The 16,835-nt window shown below is 34.0% G+C and overlaps 4 protein-coding genes across 6 annotated transcripts; 1 reads left to right on the forward strand and 3 right to left on the reverse strand.

Annotated features, from left to right (window-relative positions):
* Positions 1 to 494: 494 nt before the first annotated feature.
* Positions 495 to 2,385, reverse strand: LOC116342182 (aminoacylase-1-like). The gene is made up of 8 exons (XM_031769683.1): positions 2,208 to 2,385; positions 1,704 to 2,141; positions 1,560 to 1,642; positions 1,331 to 1,505; positions 1,163 to 1,245; positions 958 to 1,091; positions 834 to 894; positions 495 to 771 (listed from the first exon to the last, which is right to left on the reverse strand). Exons 1-8 carry the CDS (start codon positions 2,290 to 2,292, stop codon positions 628 to 630), a joined length of 1,203 nt encoding a protein of 400 aa, XP_031625543.1. The 5' UTR covers positions 2,293 to 2,385; the 3' UTR covers positions 495 to 627.
* Positions 2,386 to 2,820: 435 nt separating this feature from the next.
* On the reverse strand, positions 2,821 to 5,031 carry LOC116342180 (aminoacylase-1-like). 2 transcript variants are annotated; one of them, XM_031769681.1, is made up of 7 exons: positions 4,891 to 5,031; positions 4,333 to 4,824; positions 3,990 to 4,273; positions 3,789 to 3,922; positions 3,651 to 3,711; positions 3,460 to 3,576; positions 2,821 to 3,263 (listed from the first exon to the last, which is right to left on the reverse strand). In XM_031769681.1, the coding sequence occupies exons 1-7, from the start codon at positions 4,973 to 4,975 to the stop codon at positions 3,087 to 3,089; spliced, it is 1,350 nt and encodes a 449-aa protein (XP_031625541.1). In that variant the 5' UTR covers positions 4,976 to 5,031; the 3' UTR covers positions 2,821 to 3,086. The 2 variants fall into 2 exon arrangements, with proteins under 2 accessions (XP_031625541.1, XP_031625542.1); XM_031769682.1 differs by having other exon boundaries at positions 3,102 to 3,263; positions 3,444 to 3,576.
* On the forward strand, positions 2,975 to 15,094 carry LOC116342179 (double-stranded RNA-specific editase Adar). 2 transcript variants are annotated; one of them, XM_031769680.1, is made up of 12 exons: positions 2,976 to 3,102; positions 8,937 to 9,111; positions 9,236 to 9,399; positions 10,840 to 11,011; positions 11,122 to 11,292; positions 11,358 to 11,526; positions 11,654 to 11,916; positions 11,980 to 12,145; positions 12,215 to 12,285; positions 12,362 to 12,542; positions 12,646 to 12,808; positions 12,949 to 15,094. In XM_031769680.1, the coding sequence occupies exons 1-12, from the start codon at positions 3,034 to 3,036 to the stop codon at positions 13,213 to 13,215; spliced, it is 2,031 nt and encodes a 676-aa protein (XP_031625540.1). In that variant the 5' UTR covers positions 2,976 to 3,033; the 3' UTR covers positions 13,216 to 15,094. The 2 variants fall into 2 exon arrangements, with proteins under 2 accessions (XP_031625539.1, XP_031625540.1); XM_031769679.1 differs by having other exon boundaries at positions 2,975 to 3,102; positions 11,654 to 12,145.
* LOC116342183 (translation initiation factor eIF-2B subunit beta) lies at positions 5,323 to 6,836 on the reverse strand. The gene is made up of 4 exons (XM_031769684.1): positions 6,607 to 6,836; positions 6,460 to 6,546; positions 5,545 to 6,384; positions 5,323 to 5,458 (listed from the first exon to the last, which is right to left on the reverse strand). Exons 1-4 carry the CDS (start codon positions 6,678 to 6,680, stop codon positions 5,386 to 5,388), a joined length of 1,074 nt encoding a protein of 357 aa, XP_031625544.1. The 5' UTR covers positions 6,681 to 6,836; the 3' UTR covers positions 5,323 to 5,385.
* Positions 15,095 to 16,835: the final 1,741 nt, after the last annotated feature.

Genomic DNA, 16,835 nt, shown 5'->3' on the forward strand with positions numbered 1-16,835 from the left:
ATTTATCGAAAAGATAACATTTGAGACTGATTTCATTTTTGTTTGTATTTTTTCCGTTGTTTTGCTAAAAAAAACATGTCTTTTTATGTGCTCGATGACATTTTTCAAAATAACTTTTTTTATTACTTTAAAATTAATCATAATATCGTTATAGCATGTTATGTTATCATTATAACAAGTACACTTACATACAAGTACGCTTGATATTCAAAAAACCTCGGTGTATGCTTGTTGATTCATTTACACAGCGATTTAATTATTTGATTTGTGAATAAGATAGAAATGCATTCAATTTTCAATGAATCCATTGTATACAAGCTACTCTGTGTGATACACGTTATCTTCCATTATGACTATTGTACACTCGTAAAGTTGTACATATGTATAGTTTCCAATTTATCTATGAATTGTTTTGATTACACTATCGTTTTATCAAGATTGTTGTTAATACTTTGAAAAAAATACAACGAATATTACATAAAAAAACTTGCATCTAAATTTAAATTTAATACTCAAACGAATTTAGTTTATTTTTGAAAGGCAAACAAAACATGCTAGAATCTTAGCATTATAAAAAAACAGAGTCTCTTAGAATTTAAGCGATCAGTATCGATGTGCAGGGAAAATTCAAGCATTGGCCAAATTCGGTATAATTTTCTTATAAATCTGAATTCCAGTCAGATATGTATCTGCTGGGATGTATTCATCGTTGTCGTGTAACAAAATCGGAACATTGTTCATTGGACTGAAACCAAGTGCTGGAATATTTTCCTGAAATAAAAACGAAGTTTTATCAAATTTTGCTCAATTTTAATTCTGTTAATAATACACACCATACGAATATATCGACTGTCAGTACCGCCCGGAAAAACTACACATTTTATCTTCAAATTTCTGTAAATTGAAATAAATTTAGATAATGCATAGCAAATGCAATTTTGAAAATAAAGGTCTCACAGTTCTTCTACAGCACTTTTAAATGCTGTCCAATATATATTTGAGCTGTCAGTGGGTGTGATTGGTGCCTGTGGAAACTTGTGAGAGTAATTCAATTCAATGTTACCTCCAGCTTCCTCGCACCATTGATTAATCTATTTGAATTTTAGAAAAAAGTGATCTATGAGCGATTGAAGTGAAAAAATGCAAAAGAAAATCAACTAACCATTTTTTCAAAATCATTGAGCTTGATATCATTGGCTATGCGAATGTCAAAGGTCACATTTAGCTCGGGTGGAACAACATTTCCTGAATTAAGTGCAATGAGTTTATTTTAACATGTTTTATGTTAAAACTCGAATCAAAACTGTGTTTAAATAGAAAACGGAGCTACCTTGAGCTCCACCTTTGAGAATAGTCATATTCACTGTTGTTACATCTCCTAGTGTCAATTCCGGATTATTCTCCAATTTTTCAGCTTCCTTTTTACGGAAGTTCATAAATTTATCAACGATGTAATGAATTTTCTCTCCTGGAGTTCCTCGAAATAGCATCGAACCATGACCAGACTATTTCAAAACACTATCAAACGTATTCCTAAAATAAAAATCTTAATTTCATACCTGTCCATGGCATTTGAATTCGATTTGCCAGATAGTTCTCTCAGCGTAATATACGTTAAATACTTCGTTTGGCGATGCAATGCCTACGTAAAAATAAATAAATATCACTCCACATTCATTCTAAACATTGTTCAATATTAAAACCTTCGTCTAATGAAAATCCAACATTGAGTGCTTTAAATTCATCGGTGTCAATAAATTTGGCCATTCCCAGATATCCACCGACCTCTTCGTCCGGTACAAAGACAACGTGAATGGTGCGCTTAAGTTGTTGAACACCGTCACGTTTCAATGATCGAATTGCAGCCAAGTATTGAACGCCCACGCATTTCATATCTTGTGCGCCTCTTGCAAAAATCTTTCCGTCTTTATCGATATCGGCTGCAAATGGTGGGTGTGTCCAATGCTCTTCAAAAACTGGCACCACATCCATGTGTGAGTTTAGAATAATCGACTGCAAATTGGGCTGAGTGCCTTTCCATGTCAAAACGACCACCGGATTTTTATCATTCACGGGATAATACACAGACACGGGCAAATCTAAACTTTTCGCTTGTTTCTTAAGAAACTCAACGCACGGTTCTAACAAAGAAAGAATTTATTTTCAAATTTAAACAGTTTTCTTTTAATGTTTTTAAATGATATTACCATAGTCGATGTTCGGATGAACGCTTGGAATCCTCAAATATTCACGAAAAATTTCGATCTCTTCGTTATTCTCCCAATTTGCCATTTTTAATCAAAGCGTTAAATAAAACCCACTTGAAAACGACGTTGAAATACTTTCCACTGTCAAAGATAGTCAACTGAATGACTATTTGCCGTATGCTTCTAATTATATAGTGAGCGATTTCTCTCAGCGCTACAACATCGATGTCAGCTGTCAAACCATAAAAACCAACACAGCTAATCATAAATGTGATAGTGTGTTTGCGGTTTATTGAGTGTGCTTGGCCACAGATAAGATACTTACACAGCCGCACTTTGTACCGAAACACATTTCGTGAACCAATAATCTTTGTAACAATATAAACAAATTTGATATTACAGTAATATCAATAAGAACGCCGTTTATCTTTGACATAAAATCTAAATCTACAACTGGTACAATTATTGTGACATGTGCATGAAAGTGTAAATTAATTTGTATTATTTAAAAAGAAAATACGTTGATTAGATAATAAAAGGAATAATGAATTGAATTAAACTGCTGTAAAATAGGACACAACACAATGAAAGTAAGAAAGAAACTTCAAAGAAATATTGATGACAAACATGTTTATTCACATTTTATTTGTTAATTTCAATATTTTAAAATAATTTCACAATCTCACGTAATTATATGGCCAAAAAAGCGCCTGCCACGATCATATTTTCTTTGCAATCGAAACAAATCACATTTTTATTTTTTTAAATGTTCTTCAATTTCAAGCGGCGTCATCCGCGAGGGCATTATGCAAGATTGCATCAAACTATGATTTTGGAAAAGGAACCACCATCACCACCCCGACAGAAGCCGCCGTTGATTTACATTTCATTCGATGTAAGTAAAATGTGAATGGTGTAAAACGATGTAAAATTGTGAAATTGTTTATGCGTCGCCAGAGTAATGAAACGACAACAACAATAACACGCATTTTTTGTTGACAAAATGTCCACTCTAGATCGCCACGACATTGGTGTTTGTAGTTTGAACAACATCATCTAGTTGGCCGAAATTTGCATGTTAAAATATATAGAATCGAAAATACGTACAAAAAGAATGCGTAAAACCATCAATGTTCATCAAAATGAATTACTTTCAAACAACCACCACCAGTGTCTTGACAATCTAACTCGTCAGTATAGGTTTTATTATTCTATGCGTCGCTATTTATACATTACCAAGATTTGAAATAACCTTCATGTAAACGTTGATGCCATTCAAATAAACATCGGCATCGACGAACTCGTCATTATCATGTAGTTTGATTGGTGTATTTGGCAATGGTGTGAACCCAAGAGCCGGCAAATTCAACTGTAAATATTTTCATTAACATTTAACGATTGAATTGCGTGTAACTCAATTCAGACGATTCCGTTTTTTCATACCTGCCTGAGATACCTAGCGTCAGTACATCCCGGACAAACGATCGTTTCAAAATCCAAATTTCTACAAATTACAATTTTCATCATTTTTCACATTTTTTTGCGTGATAAATCGTAATTTTGCTTCAAAGAAAAACATACAAATCCTTCATAGCACTTTCGAATGCCACCCAATAGGGATTGGTGTGATCAATTTTTGTGATCGATGCTTCTGGATCATTCAACAATATTTTTATTGTTATGCCCCCTCCAGCTTCGTCACACCATTGCTGCAACTAAATTGAAAAAAAAAAAAAACAGTTGATTCGATTCAGTGGAAAATGGGGTTCAGCCAGTCCAGACCTGTTCTTCAAAATCATTGTGATTTACATCGATGGCCAAACGAATATCAAACGAAATGCTCATTTCATTGGGCACCACATTTATTTGCTGTCCACCCTTTAAAATGGTTAAATTTATTGCTGTCACATCGCCCGGTTTCAATTCGGGATTTTGTTTCAATCTATCCGCTTCACTTTTCCGCAATCCCATCAATTTATTGATCATGTATTGAACTTTTTCACCCGGCGTATTCTCTTGTATAAATGCACCGTGGCCAGCTTGACCTTCACAAATCAATTCAATTGCTAGAAAATGTAAACAATTTTATATTTCCATTTATTATCGTCCGGCCTTTCAACCTTACCCAATTGTCGACGTTCCGCATAAAAAACAAGAACTTTATTCAATGGATAAGCACACGACTCATCCAGAACAAAGCCAACATTAAGCGCTTTAAATTCATTCGATTTTACAAAAGCCTTCATTCCAAATTCACTTCCGATCTCTTCGTCTGGCACGAATGTTACGTGAATTGTTCGTTTTAGTTGTTTTCCATCTCTTTTCAATGCCCGAATGGCAGCTAAGTACAACATTCCAATGGATTTCATATCTTGTGTGCCACGACCGAAAATTCTTCCATTTTCATCGATATCGGCTGCAAATGGTGGATGTGTCCAGCGATTTTCATCAACGGGCACTACATCCATATGGGAATTTAACATTATTGATGGAAGATCTGAATTTAATCCCTTCCATGACATAATAATGACCGGACACTTTTCGTTGCCGGGAAAACACACTGATATGGGTAGATTCAAAGCTGCTGCTTGTTTCTTTAGAAATGACACACACGGTTCTAGGGAATGAAGTTTTTTAAAAATTAATTTACTTGCAGATTTTTTTGAAATTGAAATAATATCACCATAATCCACATTTGGTTGAACACTAGGAATACGCAAATATTCTCGAAATAATTGAATCTCTTCGTTACTTTCCCACTTTGACATTTTTTTGATTAATTTAATCTTTGGACTTCTGTTATTCACAACTTTGAAGTGAATGCGATAAGTCTACGGTTTGCAAATCATTTTTATCATTAAGATTGTACATAAAATGAACTGCGATATATATATAGAAATATATGATCAGTTATCATTGGTTGATGACATGATAATCACGATTACTAAGAAATGAGTTCGGTATAAATGAAAGTGTTGGTAATGTGTGATGTGTTGTCTTGTTTGTATATTTGTAAATAAAAGTTGTATTAAATAAAAACCCGTTTTCACAGTGTGAAATTCACACTACAAACATTCAATATATAATATGCTTGAATCAAAATGAAACGCTGCAATTATCTGTACATTTTCTTCTTTTATTCTGAAAATTTATTGGCCATAATAATTCAAAATTAAAACTACAAGTCATAATCATCCGGATGATAGAGTTCACTAAGCAGTCGATACATGTAAGATGGTGCATTCCCTCCTCTGAAAAAAAAAGAAATACAAAAGAGCAATTTGATTAAAATCAATCTTAAACTCTTCAAATAATGATGTAATTAAAAAGCGCTCACTGATTCGAAATGAATAAGGTGACAAGTTCAGGTGGTACATAGTCAAATATTGGGCTAAATGCTTTTGCAAAGGGTGCTGCGCTTGAATTGTACGATAAAATCCCTTCAGTACAGCCAACCAAATTGAATGCATCCTGTTCGTAGCTGCACAAATGTACCGGTGACAATTTGTACATTGGACAGAGTACAATAACTGGAACCGAATAATGTTTTGCGGCCAATGCAACAGTTAAAGCACCACAAGCGGCTCGTAAACCGCCATTCGCCAATACGCTATGTGTACCAATAATAACTTTGTTAACGCGTGACATCATGGCAAAAATAGCCGCATCCGAAATGACAGTTGTTTCGATTTTCGATTTGGCCAACGAGGCAGCCAATACATGTCCTCTACATGCTGGCGCACATTCGGCAACGACAACTTCAAATTTTCGTTGTTTGGCCGCTGTTTTTAAGAAATTTTCCACCGATCGTGAATGGCCCAGTGTCAATATTAATTCCGACGAATGAATATGTTCGGCCGCTTGTTCCGATAGATTTTCCGAGCTTGTTTCGAGTTCCGTTTCAATTTCTTGTAAATGATCCAATAGGGCGGCCCGTAGACCATCTTGTGGTTTTGAATAATCACGACGCCGTTCACTTTCGCTTGTTTGTGTCACCAATTTATGAAGCGAAAGGGTGGCTTGTTCGTCGGAAAGAGGAACTTGCGACGCTTGAAGTGCATCGAATTCTTCGCGTATCAATTTTAATACGCGTCTTGCCATATTCGCAAACACCGATTCTTGAGGCAATGCTGATACAAAAATTCTACCTTGTGCTCGGATCAATTTCATCAATTCGCTAGAATAGAACCAACACAATTAGAATCCAATGAATTTTTGGAGATTAAAAAAAAATTCCATTATTTTTACTTACTCTGCGGTTTTCCATTGTGTTTTCGAAATAATTTCCTTAAATAGTTGCACAGCATGCGTTGTTATAACGTATGACCCTTCGATATTACTAAAAATATATGATCTGATGTAAGTTTGATTTTTAAATATGAAATCACTATCAACATACCCAACTTTGATGTCGTGGATCAAATTAGCAACCACATCAAGTGGTACTGGTACTACTTCTTTTGGCTTTGTCATTTTGTTTTTGTCTCTTTCCGTTCCAAAAAAAAATGAATTTTCTCCTGTTACCAAATTGTTGCTGAAATTCTCTTTTCAAAATGTGTAATTCAATTGAAACAAACGAGGGAGTGTGTCTTTCTTATATATATATAGAGTCAACTGACACATTGACACATGTGACATAGCAGACATTCACAAAGATGTGTATAACAGTTCGTGCCATTTCGAATGAATTTTATTTCAAAGGCTAAATCATCATAAATTTCGTATTTGATTGTCTATCTAAACAAAGTCATCGGAAAATTGTAATTTTATTTTGTGGTAAAAAAAATTCACAAAAATAGGTTAGTTTAAATTGCAAATTATATTCCCATTGTGGGATATTGGATTTGTGTTTGTTGTGTGCGATGGCAACACTACAAGCACAATGAGTTTGCTTGACAATTCACTATAGCATGTTGTTTTGACATTTGAATGAATGCCAGTATATACTCATTCGTGTAAAAAAGTCATATTTTTTTTGTATTTGTGTATTTTAATGTTTTGTTCATGAATATCAAGCAAACAAATTGAAAAAAAAAATTATTCTCCAACAATCAAATAAATGGAAACATAATCGCAATTTTCGAAAGGCGTATGCATACATTACATTTCAATAGTAACGTGGATAATTTATGCAGTTGATTAGGGATTTGATTTGGAATTGTTGGTAAGGAATAAAATCACCGAATGACAAAAAAAAATTTAATCAAAAATTCTCAAATAAGAAAGTGAATGTGTGCTTTGTTCGTATTGTGTTTCTTATATATGTATGTTCTGTGTGGGATGGAAGGTGCATTTGTTTGCATGGAAATTTCGCGTGTGATTTTCTTCTCTATTCTCCTTTACATTTTTTCCACGGCACACGGATGGAAATTCGGATTTTAAATTGCAAATCTTGATTCATGTGTTTGATGTGTTATTTACGATGATCGGTGTGTGAACGAGGTATTTTTCTTTTCATCAAGTGATGAACACGTTCCGTGAGTGTAGCGAGGGGTAAAAGGGAAAAGGATTTTTATTGATTTTTCAGTCGGTACTATTTTTGGTTATGCAAAATTTATCTACTTCCTTATCGCGGTGTGTTCGCATTGTATATAGATGTATACGGATATATGTACGGATATATTAACACCATACCATACATGCATCACAGTGTTACAATAATGAAACTTATCTCACAATACCTAGTTATTTTCCATTTCTCTCCGCGCGCTATTCCTTCCTCTCAATTTAATTTTTTATTTTTATTCTTCGTAAATCATTGAAAATACTTTTTCCGTGCACGCTCTGCCAACACACGCATACAACAAAAGCGTAAAAAAACAACAACAACAACAACATATATTATAGAAACAATCAACAAAAACCATTTAACATTATCCTGTTTTATTCAGCTACCATCCACCGTTTAAATATGAAACGTTTTTGTGCAAGGCGTCCAGTGTGTACACTTTGCGCGAGGAATTTTGCTTTCGACTTTCATTGCTTTTGATCCGTTAAACATTCAGTTTTCATTTCTCATTATTCCTGTTTGTTACGTATGATTTTTCGACATTTATTTTTATACGGTGTGTGTGTTTGTGTGTGTCTGTGTATTTCGAGGGTGCTTTTTATATTGTATATTTGATCATCGTTGTTTGCACACCGTATCTATATATATTATGTATTGTGTAACTTAATAGACAAAAAAAAAAGAACTATCGAACCAAATTGGTCGGGAGATATATAGAGTGTATATCTCTATATGGAATACGTGCAATTCACAATTACCAGTGGAATCTATAGTGGTTTCGAGCCCTTTTCACGAACATATGTGTGTGCATTCTCGTCGTCGATGACGGTCGAGACGTTTGGTGCTTGGATACTGTGTGTACACTTTTTTCCCGTTCATTCGTTTCATACACTTTACATCTGCATTGATATCTGCAGTGAACATAATATATATTGTCAAGCCACGGATCCGGAACATAAAAACCATTCTCCTCATTACTATTTTCCGTGATTTGTTCCGTAATATTCATTGACTTCTTAAGCTTCGGCTTCTTAAATCAGTTGTAACACGTCCTTTCACTTGTGCTGTATGCTTTTCGTGTTATTTCCACTGAAAGCATATTTCCGTTGTGGCTGTCGTTGTTTTTTATCTGTCGCCAACTTATCTAATACGCTTTGTCTTTGTTGACAGTGTTATAATTTTCAATATTTTTTCTTCGTGGTTTTTTTTTTCAATTTTAGAACGATATGACCAGCAATGGCAATGACGAAGTGAATCAACAAAATAAATCTCCGAACGGTGTTTCGCAAAAGAAATGTGGTGGTTCTATGCAAAGTCTGTGCACACTTAGAAAATCAAATCGAAACAATAAAGCTAATATGGGCTTAAAACGACGTAACGTTGATCCAGTGGTCGGTATGTGTTAATGAAATAGAATAATTTAAAAAAAATCGTTTTTTTTTGTTCGTTCGTTGTGCTTTGTTCACAAAAGTGCATGTGGTGTCAAAAGGTGATAATTGGTTCACATTTATTTTTTAAGCTGGCATACCAAAGAAAAAATTGAAAGCAAACAATGGCGTAACATGTGCGCAACAGCCAAAAAACACGGTGGCTATGCTCAACGAATTACGACAAGGTCTTGTTTATAATTTAGAAGCACAAACTGGCCCAGTTCATGCACCCATCTTTACAATGACTGTTGAGGTAATTCATGGATTACGTAGGTTGCTCCATAATTTTTTTTAAAATGGTACTTATAGTGTTGCCCGATGTAAACCATTGTCATATTCGTAAAGTTTGATGTTTTGGTATGTATTCGTGCCCTGAACCTTTTGTCGTACGAACGCTATTTGTATTGTTTACAGTGACTGGTAAACTGCGACTCAACAAAAAAATGAATTTTACACGTGAAGATTTTCGTAAAATGATTTACTACGATTTTCGAAGTAAATTATCTCAACAACAGTGTTTCGATCGACTTCATTTGGCCTTTGGCAATGAAGCACCAACCCTTCAGACAATTTATAACTGGTACCGAGAATTCCGTTGCGGTCGTAGTTCGCTCAAAGACGAGTTTCATACAGGTCGTCCAAAATCGGCTGTTGTGCCACAAAACATCGATGCTGTCAGAAAACTGATTATGGAAGATCGTCATGTGACCTACCGTGAGATTGAGGCATCTTTGGGCATTTCATCCCACAGCATACATACAATTTTGCATGAACATTTAGCCGTAAAAAAGATTTGCTCTCGTTGGATCCCACATAAATTGACCGATGAACAAAAAATGGCTCGTGTGAGTTGGTGTAAAGAAATGCTCAAGAAATTCAATCGTGGTGCTTCAAAAGACGTTAATAAAATCGTCACTGGTGACGAATCGTGGATATATGCCTATGAGCCCGAAACGAAACAGCAGTCGACTGTATGGGTCTTCCAAAATGAAGATAATCCAACGAAAGTTGTTCGAGCAAGAAGCACTTCGAAGCGAATGGTCGCCTGTTTTTTCGGGAGAAGTGGTCATGTGGCAACCGTTCCACTAGAGGATCGTAAGACCGTCAATTCTGATTGGTATACCACCATTTGTTTGCCCGAAGTGTTTGGTGAAATAAGAAAAAACAACCACCGTCGCAAAATAATTCTTCATCACGATAATGCGAGCTCTCACACATCTTTTCAAACTACTCGATTTTTGACCGGTCAAAACATCGAACTGATGGGTCATCCACCGTACAGTCCTGACCTGGCACCCAATGACTTTTTTTTGTTCCCAAGCGTGAAGAAAAAACTACGTGGTCAACGATTTTCGACACCAGAAGAAGCAGTTGAAGCGTTCAAAACACACGTTTTGGAGATATCAGTTTCGGAGTGGCACGAATGCTATGACAAATGGTTTCATCGAATGCAAAAGTGTATCGATCATCTCGGGGAATATTTTGAAAAACAATAAAACCATTTTCGACAAAAAACAACTGTGTTATATATGTTTTTAAAAAAAATTATGGAGCAACCCTCGTATTTAGTAGTTTATTACCAGTGCACGATCAAACGATTATTAAAAGTGAAATTTTATGGTTTTTCTTTCTACGTTTTTATGGGCCCATTTTATTGTATATAATGCGGAAATAACAAACAAAAAAAAAACAGGTTGACGGCGAAAAGTACGTCGGTCAAGGAAGAAGTAAAAAATTGGCACGAATACAAGCAGCCGAAGCAGCGCTAAGGAGCTTCATTCAATTCAAAGATGGTACAGCTTTATCACCTGTCAAATCTGCCAACACTATGGACTTTACCAGTGATGATCACATGGATAATAATGGTGAAACACATTTCGATTTTATTATTCACACAAATTACACCTCTCATTTACATTGGCGTATCATTTTTATTTTAAATTATTCATATATTTCTTTTTTTGTTGTTTTGTAGATACAAACAAAGCAGCGGCCAATAAAAAACAAACGCCTGAAAAAGGCCCAGTCATGCTACTTTACGAACTATTCAACGATGTGCAAATCGATTGTGTTTCATCGGACGGTGTTCAACATTCACGTTTTAAGATGGTGGCCACTGTAAATAATCAGAAATTTGAAGGAACCGGTTCGTTTTGCCGAATTTAAATTCCATTTCGAATAGTGTTGTTGAAGTTTGGTTTTGAATTGTAGGTCCGTCGAAAAAGCTGGCAAAGAATGCAGCTGCCAAAGCAGCCTTAGCAACGTTATGTGATATTTCGTACAGTCCCATGCAAATGAAGTCTACGGAAACTGCACCAGTCGAAAGCAATAAGAAGCAATCATATGAATTGCCTCAAACGTTCGCAGATGGCATTGGAAAGTGAGTATTGCTTACACATTTTCTTCATTTTCAAAGGAACTTTGATTTTGTACATAGAACTTTTTTTAAAGAAAAATTCCAAAACAAACAGAACATATATCGATTTTCCATTCGGTTTATTCTTCAGATTGGTGTTGGAGCAGTTTGCCGAGGCGACCGTCAATATTGAGAATTATAGCCGACGAAAAGTGTTGGCTGGAATTGTGATGACCGAGAATCTCGATTTAAAAACAGCAAAAGTGATAGCAGTCACTACAGGTACCAAGTGTATCAATGGTGAATACATGAGCATCAGTGGAACTAGTTTGAATGATTCGCATGCTGAAATTGTAGCCAGACGGTGTCTGATGGATTTTTGCTACAGTCAATTAGAATTGCATACAAATGCAAGTAAGTATTCAACGTTCGATTTTGTCTCAAATAGAAAAAAAATCACATTCTCTCATTTTGCAGGTACCGCAAAGGATTCAATTTTTGTGAGACCATCACAGCCTGATCAATTGTACAAATTACGTGATGGAATTAAGTTTCATCTGTTTATTAACACTGCACCCTGTGGAGATGCTCGCATATTTTCACCGCATGAAACTGAAATCGGCGTCGACAAGCATCCAAATAGGTATGTATCCATACATTTGTCACATTTCATGTACGTTGAAGCTCATCTGTTACGTTTTGAATCTTTCAGAAAAGCACGTGGTCAACTTCGCACAAAAATTGAATCGGGCGAAGGGACTATACCGGTTAAAAGCAGCGACGGTACATATTAATGGACACGTTACCGTAATCGAAATAAATTTTTATTAAAACATGTGTTGTTTTTCTTTAACTTCAGGTATACAAACATGGGATGGTGTAATGCAAGGTCAACGACTGTTAACGATGTCATGCTCTGATAAAATAGCAAGATGGAATGTGGTTGGTGTGCAAGGTGCATTGCTCTCATCAATCGTTCAGCCAATTTATTTGTATTCGGTTGTGTTGGGTAGTTTATTGCATCCGGATCATATGTATCGGTAAACTAGTTCATATTTATCTTATCTCTTACTGTTTATGTACAGATAATATGTGTATCTATTGAAAAATAACAAAATGGTAAATGTTTTCCGTAATATTTAGTGCCGTATGCGGTCGTATTGAAACATCAATTCAAGGTCTTCCGCCGCCATATTTTTTGAACAAGCCGAAATTTGCTCTGGTTACATCGACTGAAACGCGAAATCAAATAAAAGCTCCAAACTTCGGCATCAACTGGACATTTAGCCAACGAACGGTTGAAGTGGTAAATTCATGGGGCAATTCACTTAAAAATTGCTTTTCTATTATTTAATAATTCTTATTGATTATTTTTCGATTATTTGTTGATTATTTATTTTTATTTTTTTGATTATTCGTTCTTTTCTTTTGTGATTCTCCCGTTAGGTAAATTCATTGACCGGAAAAACCGTAAACAATAAAGTGTCACGACTTACGAAGCAAGTGTTTTTTACACGATTTGCAAATTTGATAAAACAATTGCCGAATTTACGTGGTCCGCGTTCGATTGCTGGTGATTATCGTGAAACAAAACAAACGGCACGCGATTATCAAATCGCCAAACGTGAATTGTTCGATGCATTTCGACGCGAAGATCTGGGCAGTTGGTTGAAAAAACCAATCGAACAGGATAATTTTGGTTTGCCCAAATGACACGATTTAGATGTTGTTGACGATGGTATCGACACTGATTTTATTGGCGTTGATAAAGAATTTATGTATGCTCCACGAGCACAAAACTCAACCAAAAATGTAATGATTCAATCGACGATTGGTAAAAAACAATTAGATACACGCAAGCATTGTGAACGATTCGACAAAGGCAACAATAAAATTGTTGACAAAACACCGCAAATCCATCGAATTGGCAACAAACGAAAAACAAATGCCGGTTTTGTTACTTTTAAAGAATAGACATTTGTAAATTGGTCGTGGTTGAGTAAAAACTGCTTCACAAAGCAGCTACTTTGTTGACTTAATATTTAATGGCATCACAGCGAGCAAACAAAAAATCTGTTTTAAGATGATCGAAACGAACAAACATGGACACATAGACACACACACACATATACACAACACATGACTTTGTGATTAGCGTACATTTGTGACAGTTTTATTACTCATTCCAACGGCCTTTCTAATTCCATTCTGAAAAGTATATAAAATCCACAATCAAAATCAATAATTTTATTACGATTGCTTTTGTCAAAACGAACGAACAAATTTTTTTTCTTCTTCTTCTGTTTAAAAGAACAGACTCATCAGCATCGAAATACGTAATGAACAACATTTGAGATCAGTCGAATGTGACAAGATGTTTGACTAAAAAAAAGCAAAAACACATTCAAACGATTGAGAGATTATTGATAATTTCAATCAATACACTTATATTCAGATTTTAACCCTTTATATTTGCATAAGAAAACAGAAATACAACACAATCAGATATACATAACAAAGACACATACAAAGCATGGTGTTGCTTCACAAAATGTATACGTAGCAAAAAAGAGTTCAAAGTAACCACCAAACATTTTCTTTATTTGTTCATTTTCTACTCTTAATATGAATTCAACTGTAAAATGTATCATCATTCACAATCATTTTCATAAAAATAATTTTCAGTTGTAAGATGCGCGCATCTTACTATTTCGAACACATTTTATTTCGATCAACATCACACCTTTTTTCGGTTCGAATGTACAAAAATGTAATAAAAACTTATAGGATTTGTATCATTTACAGATATACGTATATTCTTTTTCTTCGATATTTTTAACAATAGCTATTAATAATTAATAATTTTTTTAACAATTAAGAGAATCAAGAGAAAACAAATTTATCATTTTCTTTTGGGAAAATAAGTCTGCTTTTAACACATACACAATTGTTTTGATTGATCAAATATTCCTGAACTATCATTCACTCAATTGATATCAATCATTCTTCGTTTATTCTTGAACTAATATCGAAATCGCAGGTGCTTTGAAATGACAATTATGGAAAAGGTCTTCATCATCAAAACCGAAATGCTTTAATTTATGACACATATAAAGAAAACAGCAAACATTTTCAATTCATTCACGCCGTGTTACAATTCAAAATGTTAGCCTTTAGCAAAACAGTATTCCTTATTAAATAAAATTACTTAACACTTGTTCAAATGTTAAAATAGTAGCAACACAAAATGAAGAGAACACGAAAAAAAATCAATTGTCGACACATAGAATCGTTAAATGCTAATTAATATCGATACGCTTAATACTGGAATCTCATGAACAATAATTTCTTGAAGCCAATAAAATAGCGATTCCAATGAAGAAAAATGAATAACGCTACCTCCGAGCAGCTTTCACATATCCAATCTATCGCCAGTTTTAAACGAAAAAGGTTCAACGCAAAAAAAAAAACACAAACGCTCAATTCGAACAAGCCGATAATCAAAGCGTTGCTTTTTTATTTGCAAAAGAGTCCGAATTTACTGTTGGCAACAAATATGGTGCAGAGACCGAACATCTGAACAAAAAAAAAACCAAATGTTAAACAGACGTGTTTCGGCTTCAATATGTGATCTATGACTTGAACTTTAGAATCGATTTGAAAGCTTATTTTATGGCAAACAGAAAAATACATCTACACAAAAAACGAAATCAAATGGATATTGAAAATTTTAAACGATTGCATTAGTAGATCGAAACTATCATAACATTTAGTTGGGTTGAAATGAACTTTTAACATATTCCATTGCAAGTTTTACCTTTAGGCTTACTGTAGAATTTTAGAGTAGACACGTTTTCAGGTTTAGATTTAAAACAATTGACAAAAAAAAAACAAGCAAATATTCTCTTTATTGAAAATAAAAATAAATTGAAATTTCATGAATTTTTTTTTGCGTTGCAAATTTTTTTTATTCCCCATTTCACATTTTTTGCACTCACATTTTTAATAACCATAAAAAGCCATTTTATTGGAAATACGCTTGAATATAAAAAGTAAGCTTGTATACTTACATTTTGGACTTTAATTCAAAATAATTTATCATCAGTTTTTTTCGGCGATTTTCCAATTAAATTGCTTTGTAAAAAATTTTGGAATGAAAATACCAACTTCTTAAGATTTTTAATCCCCTTCAAAATCACAGTCTCCATTGTCAAAAAACACGTTGTAAATCTTGTAAAAAATTTACACTTTTGGAAAATAAATTGAAAAAATACTCTCAGTTGCCGTTTAAAAACTTGTTTAATTAAAAACGGAATGATGTAAATACAATATTGGATTTAATTTGTAAATTTAAAAAAATATTTCAAAGTTTTCGAAAAATTCGATGTTTATAGCTCAATTTTTCAAGTGATCCTTGAGCATGGCCTGCACTCTCCCCCTGGCACAAGCAGTTTCTTAATTTATCCCGTTTTCAAAAAATTGAAATTACACCCACCTAATACGGAACACTTAAAATGGACGAAGTGTCTCATTCACTAGCGTATAGTAAAATTGCAACTTTTTGTGATAATATTGCACATTTTAAAAGAAATATGTAGCAGAGAATGAATTTTCATTTTTCTGTCATTAGACTTCAAGAATCCAATCTTCAGGCCAAATTTATGATACATTCTATAAGAGAGAGGAAGAGAGAGAGAGTTATTTACACTCTCTATGACACATATATACTTACTTTATCCCTTTTTCCCCTCAGCAATAAGAAACTACAACAATAATTACCCCTACTGTAGGTGCCCTACATCATGATTTTTCAAAATTTCGGACTTACACAGACCATCGGGAATAGATCTTTGAAACTCAAGAATTAAGTGAATTAAATATGAAATTTTTGGAATTGAAAAATATCGAAATATTCCAATTGTTCACACTTGTGCCTTCCCCTTGTTGAAAACCCAAAAAAGTGTTATCATAAATAGTAATATTCATCGCTGTAAATCTAAAATGCTCAGAAATAAAAGACCGTGACAATTGCTCATTATGTTACTTTTTTATTTACTTGTATCATTTTATTTAACATGATAAAACTGTTCTTTTATGAATACCATTAAATCTTTTCTCCAAAATATCGTAAATGATTGTAAGTATGAAATGAAAGTTTATCGGAAACAAAAATTAAATGAGAAAAACTGGGCGGGAAGATAGCAGATAGATTTAACAAGGATATAACTAGAATGTGCAAGTTTTTTTTAATAACTTGAGCGAATTACATGAAAAAGAAATGATAATCGATTCAAAATTAGATATACAACTAAACAGAACCAATTCAATATGAA

Source organism: Contarinia nasturtii, unplaced genomic scaffold (assembly GCF_009176525.2).
Source record: "Contarinia nasturtii isolate CC-2019 unplaced genomic scaffold, AAFC_CNas_1.1 Cnas_scaffold_810, whole genome shotgun sequence".
NCBI lineage: Eukaryota > Metazoa > Arthropoda > Insecta > Diptera > Cecidomyiidae > Contarinia > Contarinia nasturtii.